This window comes from Pavona decussata, unplaced genomic scaffold (assembly GCF_977016875.1).
Source record: "Pavona decussata unplaced genomic scaffold, jaPavDecu1.1 SCAFFOLD_72, whole genome shotgun sequence".
Classification (NCBI taxonomy): domain Eukaryota; kingdom Metazoa; phylum Cnidaria; class Anthozoa; order Scleractinia; family Agariciidae; genus Pavona; species Pavona decussata.
In genome coordinates this window covers 2477501-2501743 of record NW_028145491.1, presented here as the reverse complement: position 1 = coordinate 2501743, position 24243 = coordinate 2477501, and the positions used below count along the sequence as shown (strand labels likewise).

General features: G+C 37.1%; 3 protein-coding genes across 3 annotated transcripts in view; 1 reads left to right on the top strand and 2 right to left on the bottom strand.

The window, feature by feature from the left end:
* Positions 1-1012: 1012 nt before the first annotated feature.
* LOC146476951 (putative ATP-dependent RNA helicase DDX59) lies at positions 1013-5929 on the bottom strand. Its single transcript, XM_085114050.1, has 5 exons — positions 5041-5929; positions 4254-4579; positions 3419-3718; positions 2331-2480; positions 1013-1468 (listed from the first exon to the last, which is right to left on the bottom strand). Exons 1-5 carry the CDS (start codon positions 5888-5890, stop codon positions 1148-1150), a joined length of 1947 nt encoding a protein of 648 aa, XP_084970176.1. The 5' UTR covers positions 5891-5929; the 3' UTR covers positions 1013-1147.
* Positions 5930-21704, top strand: LOC146476950 (uncharacterized). Its single transcript, XM_085114051.1, has 12 exons — positions 5930-6237; positions 11980-12087; positions 12304-12336; positions 13667-13723; positions 15955-16198; positions 16942-16967; positions 17390-17512; positions 18569-18709; positions 19370-19433; positions 20260-20318; positions 20425-20496; positions 21505-21704. The coding sequence occupies exons 1-12, from the start codon at positions 6052-6054 to the stop codon at positions 21541-21543; spliced, it is 1152 nt and encodes a 383-aa protein (XP_084970177.1). The 5' UTR covers positions 5930-6051; the 3' UTR covers positions 21544-21704.
* Positions 21705-22898: 1194 nt separating this feature from the next.
* LOC146476949 (small ribosomal subunit protein uS19-like) overlaps positions 22899-24243 on the bottom strand; it is a 2108-nt gene continuing 763 nt past the window's right edge. Inside the window, exon 3 of the mRNA XM_085114052.1 lies at positions 22899-23051. Within this exon, the coding sequence (XP_084970178.1) occupies positions 22938-23051 (114 nt within the window). The 3' untranslated portion in view covers positions 22899-22937. The remainder of the gene's footprint in view (positions 23052-24243) is intronic.

Here is a 24243-nt window from a genome sequence, read left to right as displayed (position 1 = left end):
ATGTAGCAAAGGAGCACTGCTGTGGCTCTCTTAAGCGGAGGTTCAATAGATAGGAGTGAACAATTTTGGCCCAGCATGTGACCGAAATCTTACTGGTGTTTCCTTTCTATGTCCAAACGACGGCTCCTGTCAACGTTTTATAACATCGGAAGGGCGTCCCATTTTGCTAAAAGTCTCTATTTTGGTTTTATCCAACGTAAATATAGAAATGCGTGAAGCATTGGGGTACTCATTGCTGTCTTTGTTGTTATTCAGGCTGAGTTGGCAACAAAACTGTGGTTATTAATTTGGAAAGGTAACTTAATATTCTATGAAGATGATGATTTTCGGGATAAAGAAAACCTGCATAAAAAGTTAAAAAAGAAACCTTAAAACGGACACGAAAGGGCCCACCATAGCTAAATTTGAACTACAAGTATCTCGTTTCATTTCTAGACTTTTTGCGGAGTTGAAAACTTCTGGCGGATTTTTTCGAGTAGTAAGATTTTGGATGGTACTTTTTTAGGCCTCGTAATAGAGTATCCAAACGGACCTCGAGTTTCGTTGAATAAGTGAATAACTAGTTTTGCAATACTTTGTTTTCGTACTTATAAAGTAGTAAAAAGCCTTTATTTTGTATCGTAATGGGAGACAACACGATCCCGTTTGTGGTTTCCCTGAACAAAAGTGTATTGCTCCCCATTTGAAAGAACGACTGAAGTCTCCATAAACGATGTGACGATGAATGAATACTTGGGTGGACGCGTGAATTATCTCGCTTAATTTTTGATGCTATGTCCTGGACCATTGGCCTTTTTAGGCAGGTAAATGGGGTCTCGAATTTGTCCTCGTTCTCACCTCCCCATTAGTAATATACCTAACTTCGCTCTAGGACTTCAATATATCAATATTCTTTTTGTTTCAATTACGACTTGAGATAACATGCGCGAATGTGGTGATTAAACATCTTTACTAATTTATTCAACATATTTTTTAGAAAACTTTTCTTCAACATAGGAACACAAGACCAAAATGTGTTTGTAATAGATTACTTTAATGCCACTTAGATGCTGTAACAAAAATAATTACATGAGTTACAAACAAGATAAACACGTCCATTATTGTTCCAACAAAACCACTTTAGGCCAATAACTAACTAAATCCAGTCTTAAGACACCTTCTTTTTTCTCACTGAGTTCTTTTTTATCAAGTCCATGAGATTCTCATGTGTCAGTACCACATCTCTGTACTTTCGTTTCCTTGCTGAGTCCTTTGTGCGCTGTTTTTGTTGCAGTAGGTAAGGTGAATTCAAAAGCTCTTCAGGCAATTGAACACCTAATGGCTGCAGAGTCTCTACTAAGTCTAGAAATACAGGCTTGTTTGTGTTGTTTATAAATGTTAAAGCCCAGCCAGTTTTCCCTAACCTGCCAGCTCGCCCCACTTGGTGAATGTACTCCTCAACTGATGGAGGCATGTCAAAGTTGATCACCTGAAATATAGCAAGTATATGAAACTACTCAGGGAGAAGACTAGAATACAACTGAGCAGCTGAGTTGTTGCTCAAGTGATCATGGAAATGTCTTGGCGACAGATGTTTCAAAAGCCTGAACAGAATTCTTCTTCACACTCCAATCTAAGTACCAAGTCTATTTTGTTGTTCTGTCATTAGGTCTTCTATTGTTTTATTGCCCATTTAGAGTGGTTTGCTTTAGTGTTGCTTTACTGTGTTCTGTAATCGGTTTGCAAACTCATGCCACTTATCCAACAATCAACTTGAACTTTTTATACACCCCCCACCCCCCACCCCCCAATTGACCATTTTCGTTACTCGGGGGTAGGACATTTGATGCAAAAGGCCTTCCAGAGGGTGGGGGATTTGAACTTTACCTGGGTGGGGTGGGGAATTTGAACCTAAACCTAAAGTGTCAAGTTGTTTTTGGGGAGGGGCATTTGGTTGTCAAATTTGGTGGTATAGGCCCGTATTATTTTGAATGGATTTTTGGTCCCTTAGGACAGGAATATGAACAAGCCAATTTTCAAAAGTTCAAATACCCAGTGGGTTGTGTTGAAGTTTCAAATTAATTGGCACATTATTACCGAACCAATGAGAGGCAAAACAGAACCAAATGAATTGACAGGTCTGCTTGCAAGCAGTTTCCTGTGCTTGGCACCAGTTGTACGTATTTGCTTCAAATTGGTTAATTGTGCTATTTCCATCCGCTGTGACAAACCACGACGATTACATTCAACAGTAAAAACTGCTCTATGTAATGTCTTCTTTGTAACGCAACACAGGACTTGTTAACTATCCCCCAATGGTCTTTTTCTAAACTTGATATTTTGATACTTACCTGGCTAACGTGAGGAAGATCAATTCCTCTTCCGAGCAAAGCAGTGCACACTAGAACAGGACATTCACCATTAAGGAAGGACTCCAATATCCTACTCCTTTCACTCTGTGATTTGTCTCCATGCATTGACAAGCAAGGTAATTCACACACCTGAAAACGTTTGGTGCAATGCCTTAATTCCACACTTTCAAACAAATTGTGCACTTGAGCTTATCTTTTGTCAATCAGCTTTTTTTTCGTGTAAACTTTGATACTTACATTAATGTTACCTCCCTTAATAGTTTGCACCAGTGGCAGGAGGGGCAGTGGTCAGTTTATAGTCTATGAAGATAAGTTGGGGCAGCCAGTTGTTTGATGTTGTTGAAGTTGATGAAAACAAACTTTGAGAGATTCTGGCAGGGTTGTTGCTTTCAAACTACAATTACATGTAGCTCTAAAAATCATTGGGACACTCTTTTGGGTATGTGTAATATTTTGTGCCCTGTGCTCAGTCACTGTCCCCATTCCCTCAAAAAATGTTGCCTTGCTACCTGGACCATGTGCAAATGATAGGGTGACAACTTTGATTGGTGGAGGAGGATTTTACAGGAAATGTTGCCTCGCATTATGACTAAGGTGCTGACTCGGGATGATATTTACTTCTGAGGGGCAGATTTTTGGTAATAGTGTCTCATCCGTTTTTTAGAGGGTGACATAGAGCAACTAGAAACTTGACAAATATATAGTAAACACCTAGTGGGACTCCAGTGTGATATTAGTCAATAGGCCTAGAGTAGGAAATTATTAGCAGTTTATTGCTTCATTGGTTTGGCCAAAACACTAAATCCCTCGACTAAACTGAAACGATAAACACATTCAAATACCTGGGCTACCTGAGGACCAATTTAGGAAGTTGTATGTAACTTCGTTTCATGCAACTAGACTACAGCTTGACTTGTAGTTTCATGCAAAGCTATTTTCTGTGTTGTTAAGAACAGCTGTGGAGAAACCACTTGACTTGGTTGCAGGCAGGAAATCAGCCCTAACATAGGCTACAATTTTATTTATAATTTAATGAGAGTATTTCAGACACTTTCATTATTTTATACCTGCTGTACTGCCTCTGCTAGCAGATCAGCACCCATCTTGGAATCCACAAACACGACAATAGGTGGTCTGAAATGCTTGGAGTCCTGAAGAATTGAAAAAAGGCGTTTCTTTTTGGACTTGTCCTCCACCCACAAGACAATCTGTTTGATGGAAGCATTAGGAGCACTTGGAGATCCAACTGAAACATACACAGGGTTCACAAGCAGCTTGGTAGCTAGGCTTTCAATAGATGATGGAATTGTGGCTGAAAACATCAGGGTTTGCTTTACCTCTGCCAGCTTGTCAATAACTTCTTGAACCTGTCAATTAACAGAATAATTTAAATGGTTATAACGACATGGTTTGAACAACTTGTTGGAATCTTACTTCAATTCAAATGACTCCAATGAGTTAAGCTATTAAAATCTGTAATCAATGCATTGTTTTTGAATCACAAAAGACACCTGAATTTTTTTCTGAACAAGTCCCCAAGGTACTTCACTTGTCATTGAGTTGTCGATGCGGATGTTCAGTACCCTCAAGTACCTAATGATCAGAACAAGTCAAAATAGGCTTTGGTCATTGCATAAATTATATAAGAAGATCAAAAAGCAACAATCAAGCCTTTGTACTGTTGAATTCTTACACCTTTAAATCTTTCAGTCAAACCTGGTTAGAACATTTGAGTCAACAGGTGAGACCCTACCGTGAAGTAAAAGCTAATAATCGGTACTATCTGGTGATGTTATTAAGTACCATTTGTGAAGGAGATTGCAGTTTTTCTGGTTTTAAACACAGATACTTGTCAGATGTCAACAGAAAACTTTGACATTGAAACTAGGAATTAAGATTTACTTGGTGCTCAAATCCCATCTGCAGCATGGTATCAACTTCATCCAAAACAAACAGCTTGACAGAGGACAGGTCAATGCCAGACTGTGCTAAGATCTCCTGCAACCTTCCTGGAGTAGCAACAATAATCTGCACTCCTGACCTAAGACGGTGAAGTTGCGGAGGAAGAGGCAGACCACCAACAAGTAATGCTGTCTTCATGCTAGGCAGGCCTTGCATTAGTTCCTTGGCTTGTTTTTCTATCTGCATGCATAGTTCTCTTGTTGGAGCCATGATTAGGGCTAGTGGTTTATCCACATTAAATGATATCCTTTTCTGGAAAGACCAATCTTCAAGAAAAAAAGGTTAGTTTAAGGGATAGTTTAGTTTAAGGGTTTAATAAAGAAAATACATCGTATGACATCATTATTGTAACATAGCCTGTAAATGTTTTGTAAATGTGATTCACAATAAAATTCACACAGTGCCTAAGAACTATAGTTATTAGTGATGGACCGACGGCAGGGGTGCATCTAGGAGAAGAGGGTTTAAGAGGTGTAACCTTCTAATCAAGTTTCAAAAAAGTAATGCCTACTATAATCCACATTTTGACAATACTTTGGTGAGAAATCCCCTAAAGTCTCTTGGGCATGTGTATTGATTGGCAACTGCTTTTGTATTCCCCTCAAAACTCCTCCCTCCAGTCACAAAACCCTGGATCCATCTCAGAGTGGATCAAATATAATTCCAAAGGATGTATCAGAGACCAGCCAAACAACCAACATCAAACTTATGCAGAGAAAACCCTTACCAATCTCTGAAGAGATTATTTGAATCATTGGCACTAAAAATGCAGCTGTCTTTCCTGAACCAGTCTGTGCACAAGCCAGTACATCACGTGAACTCAGGCCAACAGGAATCACTTGCATTTGAACTGGGGTTGGAGTAACATAACCAAAGTGGGCAAGATTTTTATTCAATGTTTCAGTGAGTTGGCAATGCTGAAATTCAAGAATTGGTTTACCAACTTTATCACCCTTGACCTTAATATTTAGATTCATTCGAATATCATCAACTTGGTTCACTGTTAACTCAGAGATAACAGGATGTTCTGTGTAATGGAATTTAAATTCTCTGTCGTCTGAAGCGCCTGTTTTCGATATGACTTCATTTTTTTCAATCCGTACAGTTGATTGATTAGAATTCAAGAATCTTCCATCCAGAAGCTCTTCAGCTTTCTTTCTTGTGAGATCTTTTAGATGTCTTGCTTTGCATTCTAAGCTACACACGTCATTGTCTGTTTGATCCACAATGTAGGCTCCATACCGTCCACAAACCACACACACGGGTTCTTCAGGTGTTGGCCACCTCTGGTTCTTACTGTATGATACCACTTCGTCTTCATCGTCACTTTTGTCTTCATTTAAATTGCTCTGATTCAAAGTGCATGTTTGACTTGTAGTACTTGATGTTACAGTGCTAGCCGTATTTATCGGTTGTTTTTCTTGTAAAAAGTCTCTGGTAGTCGGTGCTCTTTCATCTACCAACTCTACTTTCTTTATCTGCGTCTTATTCCTAGGAAAGATGTTTGACTTTCTCGAGCAGTCAGATTGATTAGTGTCTTTCTTCTTCAACGATCGAGGAACGAACATAGCCGCCATTTTGCTGAAGACTCGTCCTAGTCCTACTCGTTTGTAGGTACGCCTTGTCGCTTTGTGTACTTCTGGGTTGTGTGAGGTCGTATTTTAATGTGGTGATGGTTTGTACGCTTTTGTATTTATTTCCTTCAAGAATTAAATGTCTGAACATCTCCAAGTAAGCTATGGCCTCGCTGACAGACCTAGCCACGAAATGCCGTTTCGCCGTTTTAGAGGTCAGTGACGACGAAGATGAGGAAAAACGTGGAGTAGGTGACAAGGCGGCAAGCGCCAAAGGTGCTGACGCAAACAACGCCACAAAAGCGAAAAAGAAACGAAAGAAGAAGAAAAGCAGGGCCAAGAATAATGAGGTAATGATAACAACCCAGGTTAAAAATACCATTGAACACAATGGCACAATTAAACTGAAAGTTGAAAGTTGAGGGGTTTCATCTCCCCACGTAATTTCGACGTGCCACTTATACAGTACATGCAGTATACCCTTGGGTTTTTTTTTTTAAACATATTGTTTGCATTTTTTCGTTTCGGTCACCTACCCTTGACATGGTTTTTAATCGGCCAGTGTAGCATTCTAGCCATCTTCCGGTATGACGTCAAGAAATGAAAAGTAAGGTAAGCAAAGCAAAGCCACAACATCTTTCTGTGACGAAGTATGTTAATTACGTTTTGGTTTTCACAACGAATTTATTTCACTTAGACAAGCTACTACAACCTTTGTGTAGTGCTGTATGTCTATGGGATGAAATGTGTATGTACAGTAACTGAGTGCAAAGTAAAATAGCCCTTATCATGGACAGTGCATGGAGGTTGTGTTCAACATGGAGCAAAATTTGGAATATGAGTCCCTCCAAAAATTACACTCCATCCCCCCATCCCCAGGCACTTTCAAATCCAATATGGATTTCTTGTTTATTATAATGATATGGATATAGCCTGTGAACAGGCTCCCACAACTGGGGAAAAGGGCTATTCAGAGGCCACGGTATAACAAAGAAACCTGAAAGCACCTTCCCTTTATATTGTCATTGACATACTTATTATTATTATTATTATTATTATTATTATTATTATTATTATTATTATTATTATTATTAATATATATTTAGCCAAGCCTAAAAGCGGAGCTCCACAATAGAAGTCTGCTTATTGTATGAACGTAATAACCTTATGAGTTCCTCATCAATTCTGCAGTTATATAGTACATTTTTAATGCATATGCAGCTAACTGCTCATCGACAATAACAATGTAAAACAGAGGGCAAAATTACTGAATGCTGATTTGTTGTAAAAGAGGGCAGTTTTTCGTAATTTTCCTTTCACCGAGGGCAAATTACTTACTCCTGATTGGTCGAGCGGCGAAAATACTCGCTCCTGATTGGCTGAGCACGACAGTTTTACATTTTGTTGGTTTCTCCATTTTGTGTCCAAAAAAACAAGTTCTTTGAGGTTCTTTCGAAGTTCGACTCTTTAAGCCGGGTTCTTTGTACCAAAAATATATGGAAATCAAGTGCTGCAGCTAGGAGGGAAATCCCTAAAGGTTAATTTTGGTGTCTCTCACAAGAAACAGCAAAAGATTATTTGTGTCAAAAGCTAAAGACTTGGATCGGATTGATTTTATTTTGTTTGGTTAAGAAACTGAAAATATCAGTCATGGCGTCCAAGTGCTTTCAACGAACGATAACCGAGCATGAAAGTGTCCTTTTGATGGGAGGAAGGAGCAGGAAGAAATTACTCCGCAAGTTCCTTCTTTGGATCCATCGTTTGCTATTTTAGTATCGATCTATGTTCGTGTGATTTCCAAGCGGTAGGAAGCTTCACAGCGCAGGTGAACAATTAATTGATGCCTAACATTAAATAATTTGTTCATTGGTTTGCTTGCACTTTCGATGAGTGTTTTACTGACTGTTTTACGAAGTTCCTTGATAGTTTTAGCAACATTTTGCCCTCTGTGGTATAAAAGCGGAATTTAAATGGCTCAAAATGATATTTTCTGTTTTTATTATTGTTTTTAGTTTTTAAGATGATCGAGGCAAAACGGTTTGAAAACAGCCAACGCGCGCTACCGGCACTGTCACTGTCTAGTAAATTTTGCTCATCAAGAAGGCCGTACGCTATAAACCTCAGAGAAAATGGATACACTAACCAAAAAACACACTTCAAATATATCTTTGAGTAATAAATGAAAAAAGCACTGTGATAATTCATGGCAATAAGTACAGAAACAAGCTAAACAACGATCTTTGAAAAATTTACAAAAAACAAGCGAATGAATGTTTTGCGTAAACTTTGTTTTGATGAAAATGGAATCACACCTTAATTTTACATTCGCTTTTAATGGTCTTTGAAAAGACTTTCAGTGAAAATTACCGCTCACACATCTTAATAATCTTTGCGGTTATATCCTACTGTTTTAAGTATTTTTGTTTGTTCTCTGTCAAGATTGTCAGAAATATAGGCGAGAAAAACTTGTCAGTAGTTTATGCTAACGATACAATGTTGGGAGACGTTTGTTTGACTGACTATTTTAGCTCAGAATCAAGTTTTTTTAAATGAAGCAAAATGGAATGAGATTAGAAAATAAAACTCCAAGGGAAATAACGAACATGGATCGAAAAATGAGCTCAAAAGGCTGCTCTGAGGTTAAACAAGTTGCAGTGTCAACACTACAAGAAAAAAATATCTTGCAAAAACAGCAAAGTTTTGTCAACAAAATCACATGAATATACTCGCCTCTTTGGAGAATAACCAGTCCTTTTATTCGATTGCTGAATTTTTCGTTCGTTTACAACGTTGAGTTTCACTTCAAGAGGAAAAATCCATCGAATGTTAATTTCATTTCATTGCGCCGAATTAGACACTGATTAGAGTAAAATAATTTATCTTTAAGATTCGGCGGCTGTTTATGAAGTGCCGCCTCTAAAAGCTGCTAAAAGAATCGATTTGTTTCTCCCGCCGCGATCCGCCTTGCTCTTTCTCCCGCTGTTTGACGGCAAAATTGGACGAGATCAGAAAATAAAACTCCAAGGAAAATAATCAACATGGACCGAAAAAATGAGCTCAAAATACTGTTCTGAAGTTAGCAGTATTAGCTTAAGCTTAAGTTAAACGGCGTGTCAAAACTACAAGAAAACAATATCTTGCAAACTAGCAAACTAGCAAAGTTTTGTCATCAAAATTGCATGAATGTACTCGCCTCTTCTGAGAATAACCAGTCCCTTTATTCCATTGCTGATTTTTCTGCTCGTTTTACAACGTTGAGTAAGCGAAATGTTTCACTTCAACTGGAAAAATCCAACGTTTCGTGGCGCTGGATCGGAGTAAAATGACTTCACTTCCAGATTCTGATGATGTGCCAGTCGATTTGTTTCTCCCGCCGCTAGTTGCCTTGCTCTTTCTCCTGCTGTTGGTCACATATAAAAATTGACTTTGTATCTTGTCGTCTTCAAAATTATTTTTTTGTTTTGTTTTTTTTTTCTCAAACGTAGTTGGCAGTGGAACTTCCCGTCAAACAAACGCGGCAGGCAGCGCAGTTAACCATGCATTTTCCCGCCGAAAAACAACCCGGGTTACAGCACATACGCTGATTTATGTAAGCCAATGTGAAATGAGACACTCAAACCACGGGGTTTTTTCGGCACCCTTTCCTGTTCTTTCTCTCTTTGTTCGTCACTCATGTTTCGCCTGTTTGCTACCGCTCTCAATCGCTCTCTTTGACGTGGAACTTCGCTTCTTCGTCGCCTGTTTTCTCAATCTCTTTCTATCTCCCTTTCTTTGCTTTACATGTTTTTAGACTTATTCATAAATTGAGTTTGTGTTTTGTCGTACACGTCGTCTTCAAAATTATTATTTTTTTCTCAAACGCAGTTGGCGATGCAATTTCCTGCCAAACAAACGCGGCCGGCAGCGCAGTTGGCCATGCATTTTCCCGCCGAAAAAAAAACCTAATTTGCAGCACAAGGTTTAAGTGTCTCATTTCACATTGCTTACATGGAGGAGCGTACGTACGTACGTACGTTGTACGGTCGGTCGGACGGAAGTGACGTCATAACCAAACCAAAATTTCTCGCAGTGATGGGCTTACCAAATTCTCTTAGCTATGGGGCTCCGCTCGCGCGTGCCTTACGGCGCGCGCGGGAGCTCCGCTATTATTATTATTATTATTATTGTTGTTACTTCAACCCTATCCTTTCCACTGCTGAAAATCTGAATGGCCACAGAATGACCACATAGATTCAAGGAACAATATTAATGCATGAAAAAAGGAAATCCGAGTGCTCCTATCGGGGTCGAACTTAAGACTTTCTGATAAATACCAGTTTGGATGCTCTACCACTGAGTTACAGGAGACTCGTGGGAGCTAAGGCCATTAAACTAGGTTCATAGGACAAACATCCTGCTTAATGCTATGATTTGAATGTCAATGTGTGACATACGCACAATGGAATAAATGTAATGGAATATTTTAATAAGTAATAATAGCAACATGTTATTACAACTACAGTCGAACCTCCTGTAAGTGACCATCCATAATGTCAAGGATATGTGGTCGCTTACAGGGGGTGGTCGCTTACCAGAGGTCAGACCACGGGGGGTCTAAATTTGGGGTAAGTTACATATGGTAATTGCGGAGACCTAACCCTTTTGCCAGTAATTATCAAAACCCATAGTGATGACTTTTCTTAGCTACAAGTGTATTAAAGGGGAAGTATCACGAAAATATGATGTCATTTCAAAACCCAAAAATGTTTGTCTGACAACAGAAACAAAAAATAATTGTCTAGTTTTGTTATAAATTTTCACACCAGTGCAATAAAACTGTCGATTAGTGCCTCTGGCCAGAGACAGAGTAGGTCAGAATGGACTAAAACTTCTAAAACTCATTAATTATTCATGCAGTCAAAAGCCAATAAATGACCTCCATTTCGGTCAGGTGGATGAATCTTGATACCCCAATGAAACACCAGATGAAACACCACCAGGTTTTCATCTGAGATGAAACATGTTTTTCATCTGAGATCAAACATTTGCATTTTAATGAGATTAATTTCTTATTGTTTCATTTGAGAAGACATGTCAAAAACTCGGGCTTCGTGCTTTATCACGGGTTCCAAATACCTCGAAACAGATGAAAGCACTCGGCCTGCGGCCTCGTGCTTTCATCTGTTTCTCGGTATTTGGAACCCGTGATAAAGCACTCGCCCTCGTTTTTGACACATTACTTGAAAAATATTAGGCTAATGTTTTTCAAGTTTCCGTATTTTTGTTTCCAAAATGCACTAGAGCAGAGTACGAGGTGTTCCTTACAAGAATTGACTTGATTTCTCTCCTCTTGTTGTTCTAGAATTATTTTGTAGCTATGTAAAGGTCTTATTTCACCATTTTTAACAAAAGAGGTCAAAAACCCCATGATACTTCCCCTTTAAGACTGGTCCAAAATTATTCTAGGCAAAAAATCTAAGGGTCTATGGTGATTATTGTTGGTAACACACAAATTACTTAATAGAATGATTGAGACAAATAATTATTCTTGTGAAAGAAGCTTGACTCTTTTATTACTCCTTGTGGTGCTGTCTAAATTTTTCAGGGAACAAAACATAAGCAAAAAGTTAAGAAAGATAAAAGATAAGAGAGTTTTTTTCCTGCAAGGGATTCAATCTGATTAAAGTTTTTTATTTCAGTGCACAGTATAGTGCATGTATATTTTATCAATTGTTTCAGTGTTAAGCTATATTGGTAGACACTTCTGGTAGCTCCGACTGTGAGATTTACGGCATCCGTTGTAATGATGTGGCCAATATGTTACAGTGACACATTTTTCAAATCCGCCCATGAGAGATACAGTAGATTTGTGGGCTCATGTGCCCAACAGAGATTTGATTTGTTGTTATTGAAGTTAACAGGTTTGTGGGGGATTTAATATTGTAGGGGGAGCTGTTCTTCCATTTTTCCAGTGTTTAAAGAGAAATGAACCTTAGTATGGTTGACAAATTCTTATGACCTGTCGCATTATCAAGGTTCTCCTGTGCTTCGAGTTGATTTCTTCAAACAGAATCCTTATGTTAAACTTTTTCTCCTGTTATATATTTTGGAAGGTTCTGAATAGTTCAGAGACTGTTGCCAAAAATGACCAAGAAACAGAAGATAATGATCAAAGTACAGAACATCATGAATGGAGTGCATGGATGCAAAAAGATGAGCAGGTTTGGTTTTTTACTTGTTGTTGATACAGATGGAAATGCCATTTCTTCTTTAAAGTAATCTTGCCTTGCTCCACCTGCAATGACCCTCTATTATAAAAAGCACAAGCTTCTGTCTGTGGTACTATACAGCCCCTAACAAAGCAAAGGTGTACAGCTAATGTATGCTAAGAAGTAGAGTAAAAAGTATTTATAGATGTATTCTGTTTTGCTTTCTAGTATGTTCTTAATCAATTCCAAAGAGATCTCAAGGTACAGAAATTATCAATAAAGATTGTAGTGTCATTATTTGTGCAGGAATGGGATGATGACGATATCATTGTTAATTTTACAACATACCAAATAACTCTTGCAAAGGCTGCATACTTTAGATAATTCATTATTTTATCATCTGTTAGAATTCAAACAGCATAAATTAACAAGACAGATTCTTCACATTTCTCCAGTGTGGATTTCAATACCAAACACCCATTTTTGTTTGAACATACATGACTTTTTGTATATATTAATTAACATTATACTGTCTTACTTTTTCTTCAGTCATCAAATGCAAATGCAAATACAAAGGAGACATATATAGTTAAAATTTATACACCTGTTTTCCAAAACATTTGACTAGAAAAATGTATATCTATAGTCAGATATCTTTATTTTCAAAACACTTACATTGTAAGTGTTGAAGTATGCTAGAATTGTCTCTCAGCAATTCCAATAGCATTTTATAGCTGTTCATTAGAACGGTTAAATTGATCATCAACAACAATGATTCAGATCGTCAGTCTAAGCGAACAGCTGTGAAACACTTTTTCAACTGCTAGGTTGAAGCGTTTTACCTTGATTTGACACATAATTTTAAAACAAAAGATGTCTATAGATATATATAATTTTTCTTGTTGCAGTTTTTTTTAAAACAGGTACACATGTTAATTTGGGAACAGAAATCAACACAACTAATTAAGGAAATAATTGAAAATGTGGTTCAGCCAGGATTTGAACCTGGGTCTCCAGTTTACAGGTCGGATACCTTAACCAGACGGCCACTGAACCAACCACACTGGCAACATGACGGTTTATTGGCCTAATAGTGGCTTGCTCCTGGGACACATTTCAACACATTTTCTGCAATCAGGATCACCTCACTACTCCCCTGCTTCATCAGTGATGCATGGCCAAATCCCCCAATGGGAAAAAAGTTAATTACTAGCAGTAAGGGAGGGGAGGAGATTATTTAGCAACCAGTTGAGTCATTTTCTTAGATCACCATCCTATACCCCTTTAGATGGCAATTCACTAGTGATTTCTAATAAAGAAATATATATAACGGTTAATTTGGGAGCAGAAATCATTGCAACAAAGGAAATGATTGAAAATGTGGTTCAGCCAGGATTTAAACCTAGGTCTCCAGGTTACCAGTCGGATGCCTTAACCACTTGGCCACTGAACCAACCACACTGGCAACGTGGCTGTTTATTGACCTTATAGTGGCTAGCTTTAATAACTAGGTTATGTGAATTATATTGTAGTATACTGAGCCCTTTATTTACTATCCTTTATAAATCATATGACTGTATAATCCTGTTAGGAAGCTCTTGAAGCAAGTAAGCAGGAGCAACAACAAAAAAGACAACAGCAGCCGCAGGTACATGTATATTTGTCACTTTGACTCCATTAATTTATAAGGTGGCCGAACACAGTTTGTGCGCACTCATTCTTGTCCTCAGAGCCCCAACGTTTTTTTTTTTAAATTGTTGAACGAGTGGCTCTGGTTCCATCCAAAAATATCTTTTGTTTCATTGGCTGTCGAAAACCTGATGCGCTATAAGGTGAAAAATGCTACGCTTCTGTGCATTTGTCTTTACTTCCTAATACTGAGCAATAATAATACTGAGCAAGCACAATGGTAATTTATCACACTGAGCGTGCGCTACCGACATCCGGTAACGGCTGTTACCAGGGCCTACGATCCAACTGCTGACGAGAAGATCGTAGGCTCTGGGAACGAGGATGGTGCACGCTTTGCAGGTTCAGTAATGCTATTAAGCGTGTGCCAGGGTTTTGGTAAGCAAATCTAATGAGTGCATTTTCTAAGAATAAAGGAAACCTATTATTTGTGGACGGTTAATAGCTTGCCGCATTACCACGGCAACAGTACCTAGCTCAACAACAAGTATCAAAATACATTCCTTCTTAGTTAATCCTGCACCATGCTAATTTCAGGCACTCAGAGGAAGTATGTAAGTTTGCAAATAATGTTAACTAACACCTGTATACTACTCTAGGAAACTGTGTTCAGCCACTTTAAATGAAAATAGATCACTACATAAAAATACTTCACTAAAAATAATAAAAATAGATCACTTCATTTAAATGTCACCAGTATCTTGTTTGTGAAGTCCTAATTGGAGATCCCATCCAGATCAGCTAACATTTGGCCAACAGTTTTTTTAGTATTTGATGAAAATTGTAATATCCCAAGGGTCATCTGGCTGTTCTTTTGTTCGTAAAGTTAAGTTCTTAGTAAATTGATGGTGGAAATTATTGAAATTTAGTTATTTCCTCTGTTATCCGGCCCTAGAACAACTGGGGCCAGATGTGTTCTTTTCCCTTTGCTGAACATGAATTTGTAGCAATATCTCATCTTTCTCTTCCATTCTGCTTCTTTTCCAGCTGTCATTTTTAATTATTATTTCCTAAGTTGCCTTAATACCCCTCTCAAAATGTCACAGTTGAAAGCTTTCAAGTTGTTTATCATTGTTAAATTAAGCCAAGTTCTTGCCATATTTTAAATGAAATGACCTCTTCATTAATTGAAATATTATTATGCACTTTGCAAGTACATTATTTTCAAACTTTGAACACATTTTAACACAATCAAGGAATGTGATAGTTAACCCTTTAAGGCAAAAGGACATTTTCTCCAGATCCAAGACTACAAACTGAATGCCCATGTATGATATACCATTTTAAAGCTACTCATGAGTGTATTTTGTAACTGGTATTGATTATGAATGAGAAAAGGTAAAAAAAAACCCGTAAATATTAAAAATTCAAAAGCGTCCCAATCCTTGTGTATATTAGGTTTACCCCTAAACTATAGACAAAGCTTGTTTTGCAGTTCTCAACATCTTCATTAAAGTGACAGCTGTCTTAATAATAATAATAATAGTAATAATAATAATAATAATAATAATAATAGTAATAATAATAATAATAATAATAATAATAATAATAATAATAATAATAGTAATAATAATAATATTTAATGAGGGGGTCCAACTCGCCAAGGCGGTTTTCAGTGGAGCCCTCCTAACCTACCTAAATACGTAAACTAACAAAATACAAAATAGATAAAAGCAAATATGTTCGTAATAGTAAAAAAGTCAAGTCAAGACCCACCGCTTCTAGGGGGAGGGGGGGGAAAGTTGAAAAGGTATGGGGGTGGTCAACCACATCACATATGGGAGAGGTGGTTAAGTATTTATCCTTTTAATGAGTAGATCTTCACAAGACCATCTTGGTGTCAAAAATTCATAGAAATCTGTCAAATATGGAAAGAGTTATGGCATTATGTGCCAATTGGCACTCTTAGGGATCAAAGGGTTAAGTTAGAGAATGTATTGCCAAACTGTGGAATTTTTCATACTTAAATGAAAGGTTGTTGTAGGTTGTTATTAGCCTGTTAGTCAAGTGTAGGTAAGTTGGTTGACAGTCAGGGTAAGGGGAGCTATTCTTCACAATCATCCTTGGAAAAGAGACTTTTAGCACATCCAATCACAGATTCTTACCAAAACGTTATCTAGAGCACTTGTAAGCTATCCCCAAGTAGTGATAATTGGAAGACTAATGGTGTATATGCCTCATTGTTTTCAGGAATTGTTACTTGACGTATCAACTTCAGGTAACCAGGAAAGTACTAATAAGGAGAAAAGAAAGAAAGAAAAGCCAGTTGTGATGTCATTGGATGAGTTTAGAATGAATGTTACTACGGAAGGAATCAGTGACTCAGCAAAGACAGAAAAACAACATTTTGTAGCAGAACTTGATGGCTTTTTAGCTTGGGAAGATGATTCTACTGTGAATATGAAAGGAGGTCATGATAATGTATCGTCTCAAGGTCAGCTATTCTGCTACCCTTGTTACATGTAGGTATTATATGTGTTACAAGATCAATTTAGGAAAATTAGTTGCTTAGGAATGTTTGATTTCTTATGTGTGATGTTTGCTACGCGCTGCACAGAATTGTTCCGACTGAAATCTTTCAGTACAACTATTCAGTGGAAACATTGAAATGTATTATTTTGTAAGTAGTAGAAAGTTAAACAGCATCTTGGGTGTCTCCGTGGACTAGGCTTCTGTAACTATCCTTGGCTAATGACCTTGTTTTGTATGCCTCTCGTAACTGACTTATCTCTAGTAAGCAAACACCTAGGCTTGACACTTTGGGTTAATTCACATACAGGAGTTAAACTATCAACAAATTGGCAGATGGATAATTAACAAATCAACAATCTCCTATACTCGTCACTGCATCTCCATGTACATATAGTTGTGTTCAGTTGCTTTCTTGATTTTTTGGTACCAGTTTTATGCATTTTTATATTTGTCTGCAATAGATTCGTAACATGCCTGATGTGAATTATGTGTCTTCCAAGAAAAATATGGCCATTTTGAGAATATAATGTATTGACAGATTCTTGTTATGGCCTACCTCTCTTTACGTGGAGGTTTGGTTTGCCATGATGTCCAACATACAAAAAAGAATCAATAAATAACCATTGAACAAACATCCTTAAATGTCAGTTAACTAACAATGAATGTAGTTACAGAATGTAACTAATTTTCTGTTGTAATTGTTAGGAGCTCCATCTAATGATGTGGTCCAGGTATGTATCAGTTTAAATTATAATATTTATTGTTGCTGCTGTAATGTTTTGAATTTTCCTCATTTTGTAACTAATAGTGATTTACATCTCTTGGTGTTCCACTTACAAACTCCTTGACAACTTAATAGTGTGCATTCAGCTACCTGTTCATGTACACAGCTACCTGTTTGTGTATAATGCTATCTCTTGATTCAATTTACACAATACAATACAGCAGAGCTTTTTTAAGTTCAACTGTTTTAAATTCACACATTTGACAGGAATAAATCAGTTCAGTTGCGCTGTTTAGGTTACCCTGCCATTGTATTTTTCACATTAGCATGCATGCTTAACAAGTTACAAAATAATATTAACTAAAGCTAGTAGATCATCACTTGTTAAAACTTTGGTAATGTGAATTTTCATTTTTTTTTTTATTTGAGGTTGAGGAAAAACCTCCAACATCTGGAAAGGCTGTCAAATTGTCTAGCAGAAAAAGGAACAATAGCAGATCTGAGAACGAAGCTAGAAATCCAGAACACATCAAACAAGTAGTACCAGAGAAAGTGAGTACAATGTAGCTTAAAATGCAGTAATTTTACACACAATATCTAGCTTTGTTACTGGTCGTGCACAATCAGTTTAATGGCTGTTTACTGGACTATTTTAAATAGACATTTTGTTTAAAGATGACCATTTTCATTAAAATATATTGTCGTTTTGAGTTTCCTTTCCATTTTGTTACAGTGGGCCAAGAGATTGAAATGGTCCTCTTCCTAACACACATTGAAATATTCTAGTAACTTGCACTGGTCTAGCTTCACTTCACACTTAACATGCTGGTGGAAAAGAAGTTGTGTAATTGTGCTATCAGTGACTCCATACTAAGTGTGAATTTTTATTGAAGGCTTAACTCTTTGACTAAAAAAGGCAAATCTCCAGACTGGAGACTTGCTATTGTCATAGGAAAATAATGCCTCATTGCCAAAAGCACATAAAGGACAGTGCCTACTTTTGTTACTGCGCACACGTTCTGTGCATCTTGAGATACTCGGGATTCCTATGGGTGGTGCTTACTAATACAGGGATTTTTTTGCGTGGTTTAAAACTATGCGGAGAAAGCAGAACTTAGCAAGTGCTTTTGGTATCCAAAAAGAAAATTGGGGGTAACCATACATTTTTCAGAGATAATAAAGCTTCAATTTAGAAAAAACGCCATACATTGCTTTGTATTTTACTACTTTTTACAATAATTGTTGTGTAATTACAGTGTATCTCTAAAAAATGCGTGATTACTCCCAATTTTCTTTTTGGATTCCAATAGCCCTTGCCAAGATCTGCTTTTCCCATGTAGTCATAAACCTCGCAAAAATACTTCGGTATTAGTAGGCACCGTCCTTAAATAGTTAAAAATGTCTTGTTAAATTAATACCTTCTTTGGTGAATTGATTGGTCACAGATGCATTAACAATAATTGTTAATAATTATTATTATAAGAACTTTAATACTTAGCTATCAGCTGATTGAAACCTTAAATTGCAGTCTAATTAATTAGCTTGTTATATAATAAATAATTATTACCATAATTATAGAAGTTGGGATGTCTTTTTGTTTTCAATTAGAAACTGCTACCTGCAACTCATGAAGACGAAATTCAGGCAGAAATGGTTCACATTAAAGATGAGTTAGACAAGACAGGCCATGAACTTATTGAGCTCAGAGAAGCCAAAGCTGAACACCTTAAAATCATTGAAGGCCTGAGGGTAAAGTGTCCTTTATAAGACTTGTAATAACTTTTCCATTTGCATTGTATCAGTGTTTAATCACTGATTACTGACAGATATCTATACAATGAGTTCAATCTGTTCTTTTTGTCTTAAAGAAATGCAATATTCTTTTCCAAAGGTGCCACACTTTCTGTTAGTTACTTAAAAAAGTTATTAAAAACGTAAGATTATTTTAATTACATAATAATATTGCATTGTCGTGCATTGCCAAGTTGGTTAAATCATTGGTGTTATATTATCAGAACTGAGTGGAGTACAACTTAGGGTACACTGCATGACTGTGGCACAAGGCCAAGTTGATAGATAGAAAAGGGAGTAAGCCCACAGCAATTAGTATCCAGTGGAAAACAGGTGTTTAAGTGATGATTTGGCCTTCATTCTAGTTTGGCATGCAGACAGACTGGTTCTTGTGTCAGAAACTAGTTCCATATTTACTTTGTCATTTAGGGCTTGAATTCGTCCAAGAAGCTTATGTCTTTAGCCTAATAACTGAACCAACTGTTCAGCAAAATAATTATACTGTTTTTCCACCAGACTCTTCAATTGCCCATGGCATGTGATGAAAAGGAACAAGATAATCATTAAAGAAATGAAAGACTAAAGTTTGTCATATTACATTATAAATACACTTTTCAGAAAGAATTATCACAAGTGAAGAGAAGGAACAAACAACTGTGCTTCATTCTTAGTCAGGCAGAGAGTAAGTGACAGAGTTTCATTATTTTACTGCCATAGCGGGTGTCTTAAATAGCTAGGTGAAGACCACTGCAGTTGTGAATGCAACCTAAGCAATTGCAAAAAAAATCCTGACAAAAAAAAAAATCAGGCTGAAACATGATTGATTATACCAATCCAGCCATAGTTCTGGGAGCTGGTTGTTGTGTGAGTTTGTAAATATAGTTGTAATACCAATTGAGGATGAATAAATGATGTGAAATAAACAAAAACATCAATGCATATTCATTTATAATTCCACAAGCACACATTGGATATGAGATGATAGATAGCCCATGTGGCACCTAAGACCAAGTTGGCTATATAAATCATCTCATATCCAACAAGTGCGAGTGGAATAATTACACTCTATTAAAACCAATCAAGAAATATTGATAGATCTGGCTGATTTCGCTTTGCAAGAACAATCAGAAGACAATTTAGTGGTCGCTATTTCTCTGGGATGGTATAATGGCTCATATACCATGACCGCTAAGCCAATCAAAACTCTGGACTTGCATTTATATTCCAATGATCATGTTAACTGAGGATAGCAAATTAAATACATGAAAGGCCATCACATTTATGAATGCAAACATATTAAGCAGTTACAAAAAGAAAGGAATGGGAATCAAAAACAATAGCCACTTAAAAAATTAGGCTTCAGAACAAAAGAGTGGTCCAAACACATGGTCCATGTTTTGCATAATTAAGTATATATGTCTATCATGGGTTAAGGTGGCTACACTTTATTGACAGTCCAGCAGATCAATGTTTAGCTAGAGCTGACACCTATTATCAACTTTTCTTAGTGAAAGAAAAATCTGAGCTGTTGATGCAAATTGAAGAGTTAAATGAAGTTAAAGAACAGGTTAGAGGGAATTTATGACTGTTTGGTGTTTTGAGTGCTAGAATTTAATGGTTTATTTCAATTAATTACTGAGAACTTCAAGCCATGTTAAATTTTCCACAATCAGGTTGTGCAGTTACATGCTGAGCTGGAGCAAGAAAGATCCAAAAATTCTGCCTTGAAGAGCGAGATGGCCAAGGTAAGAAACAAACTGGAAGCATAAGATTTCTATCTGAATGTCTGGCCAGATCATTGTATAGAACAAAGGGAAACTATTTTACTATTTGATCATCTGTGTGACAACCCTGAGCTTGTGAATACCTACAGGAGCCTCTCTTGAAAGAAATACACCCCAGCACATTTAATAAAATGGAAAAGGTTTTGGTTGACAATATAAAATAGCACATCAGACTCTGGATCTGAAGCTTGTTAGTTGAAAACCTTTTTGTTTTCTTCATTTTACTGGTTGTTTGGTAGGACACTTGACTTTTCTCCCAGCTAATATCTCTAATCCAGTGTTAAAGCAGGCCCAAAGGGTGTATGTTAGACCGTGAAAGATTACAAAAAAGTATTTCTCAAGTCCTTTGGGTTTCTTTACAACTCTGTCATTGTGGTAATGAGGTCAATCATTTGTAATGTCATTCTTAATGTGTCTTGAAGGTTTATTTCCAGTTCATATGATTTTATGCCACTTTTCACTTTTGCACGCACAACTTTTGGTAGAAATTTTGATTCATTCACCCAGTGTATGCATCCCAGCCATGGTATCTTCAGGTAAATATGCATGTACATGCAGCTAAAACCCTTTTGAGCCTTCTTAAAAAAAACTACATTAATAATTGTAGTTAGAAGCAAATTAGCAGAGTAGCTTCAGTTTGGTATAGGTGCCTTCAGGTGGGATGAAGTGGAGTCAAATTCTCCTAGTTGATCCATTTGGAACTACCGGTACCCAATGTTTTGAGGATGTTTTTTCAGTAAGCGACACAGGCACACTCAGAAAAAGGAAATTTGAGTGCCCCTATCACGAGTCGAACCTAAGACCTTCCAATTACTAGTTGGGATGCTTTACCACTGAGCTACAGGAGACTCATGGGAGCTAAGGCTTAAACTAGGTTCATGGGACCAATGTTTTATTTCACTGTTGTTCCTTACCTCAACATATCCACTATTTTTGCCTCTTCAATTGTTTGTTTGTTTTGTTATGCAGTCATCAGGAGGACGACAAAGACATGGCTCGACATCTTGACAAGATTATATTTGAATGTTTATTTTAAATACTTAAAGCAGTTGTGTATTAAATTTTGGAATAAAGAAGTTTTAATTTTTTTTCATTTGGAAAGGTAACTTAGACAACCACAACAGTTTTGCAGCTAAATTTATACACAATAAAAAGAAGAGTTGATGTTAGTTGGTCTTCAGCATCTCTACATTTTGTTACCCTTTTGAAACCTTGTGAACTCTGAACCTCAAAACCCTTCCGATTGTGGTTTTTACTGTCATTGGTCACGATTGTGACAACCAAAGCACCATAAAAATGCATCCAAAACTGCTGATCAAAGCATACAAACGTGATCTTTGGACCCCAGTGAAAACATGTCTTTTTTGCACAAACATTAATTTCTTGGTAATTATCTCAAAAAGTTGAAATATTGCCTAAAATTGCCATCATGTAGCGACATGTAACTTACAAGATTTATAATTTTAAGAGAAAAGTTACTTTCGATTGAAGATATTTATTTTTAACCTCGTTCCCAGGGTTGTCTCTCCTCTTCCCTGGGTCAGGGAACGAGGTTAATTTATTTTTGTTACGGCAGCAATATAAACAGCTGATGTAGACATTGATAGATTTGTTACTGTGCTATTTAATGTACGGCTCTAGAAAATATCCATCCTCTCCCCATGGAAGGTCATCGGAATTCCCAGTGGAGAAGGTGGGTGCCAGGCCTTCAATGGGAGGAGAATGGATATTTTCTGGGACAGGAAAAATATTCATGTTGACATCAAATGGTTGCTAAATGATGATTGTTATTTCTGTCAAGTCATTCTTTCTACACTTGCAAATTGCTTAGACAAGTAAATAAAGATGCTTGATATGACAAGGGGCTAATGTACCAGATAGTTTCCATTTTTAGGCATGCTGTGGGGGAAGGTCACGAGTGCATCAAGCAATACATCTCCCAACAAAATAGTATGAAGCTCCACAAAAAAATCACCAGATGTAACATATTCCCCTTTTCTGTTGCTACAATTCTGACAAGAACTGAAACCCAGTTCTACTGTACATAATGATTGTAGGAACAGAAAAAATGTTAACTTGCCCAATTAATTGGTACAACATGTTACAGACCGCATTTTTTACACAAGTCACCTGCACACCAAAGAGTGCAGAAGGCTTTGGCATGTGTTCCATTTTTTTCACCCCCTAATACATGTCTTGTTGTTTAAAGAACAGACTTCTCTTTCATGTCTCTGAATTTGAATACTCAGAGCAGTTTCATGTGCTAGTTTTATAAAATAACATTCATTCATTGACTGAATGTTAATTACTGTTTTGGGGTGGACCCAAACAAAGAAAAACAACAATAACAACAACGACAAAGGTTTTACAGCTTTAAACAAGTTTTATTGGAAGCAGGTTTTCTACTTAAGAGGAATGAATCGAGATGAATGTGTGGCACCAATACCAGGCCTTCCATGCTTCACGGGCTTGTATGTGATGGAGAACTCACCAAGATAATGCCCCACCATCTCTGGCTGCATATGAATAAAAAAAAAATTTAAAGAAAAATCAACATTTTTTAACCAACACTTACTTTATCACTGCAAAAAAATACTAAATATCAAACATTATCATGGCAAGCCAAACATGACAAAAGTGGGTCAAGTTTGAAAATCACTTGTAAAGAAACAGACATCATATTGAAATCATTAATATCTGAGATAAAGCAGGACTAACAAAAATCACCGACACAAATATCAAGATTAAAACTCTACCATATGAGAATGACAAACAGGTTTATTAGAAAAAGGAAGCATTACATAAGAAAAGAATCGTGCACAAAGATGCCTAGACATCTACATCTCCTACCAAGAATAAGAAATCACTATTTGAGAATGTCAATTACTTTTCCATTAGCTGGCAAATCAGTGGTTTAATGGTCTATAATTTGTCATCCCATACATGACGACCCTACCCGTTTTGAGCTGGTGTGTGATTGGTACCCAATCCCCCTCATTTTTTCTCACCTCCCTCGCTCCCCCTCCCTTTCCCGGATTATACTGGCCACGCAGGCTAGTAAATAAAGAGTGACAACTCCTGCACGATTCCCTTGAGTTTGTCTGCCTTTTGTAATCTAGCTTTGCATACGTCTCTCAGAGTTCAAATAGGTATTGAAGGCCTGCACTACTCCTGTGTTTTTGTGGCAGGTTTGGAAGATTTAATTGGGCCTTGTATATACTGGAAACCAACATGTGTATATTAAACATCAGTGTAAAAGCCATTGCAATATGAATAATAGGTCAATTACCAAAGTTCCATTATAACACAATTACAAATTCCCAATCAAGCATATAAATTCATTTACCCACTTTGGATTCCCCAAAGCACTCAAACATTTCCAATAAAGTATGCACCTCAGTGGCAGATTCCTCATAAATCACTTTGACAAGACATATGCCTGCCTTGGAGAGTGACTTCTTTGCTATAAACTCTGATTTTCACTGTTTGAACCGAGTGGGCTTATAACCGAGCAACAGGGGGGCCTATGGGCTATGACTGGGATTTTACGGTACACAGTTTTTAGCTGCAGTGTTTCATGCATTTTTTGGTTAGCTTATTTCTGACCTTCGCCAATCTTTTCTATATGTTTTACCAATGGCAATGCCAACTTACACCAAATATTCAGGATCAGAAAGAATGGTTTTTAACAAAATAATAAGCGTTACT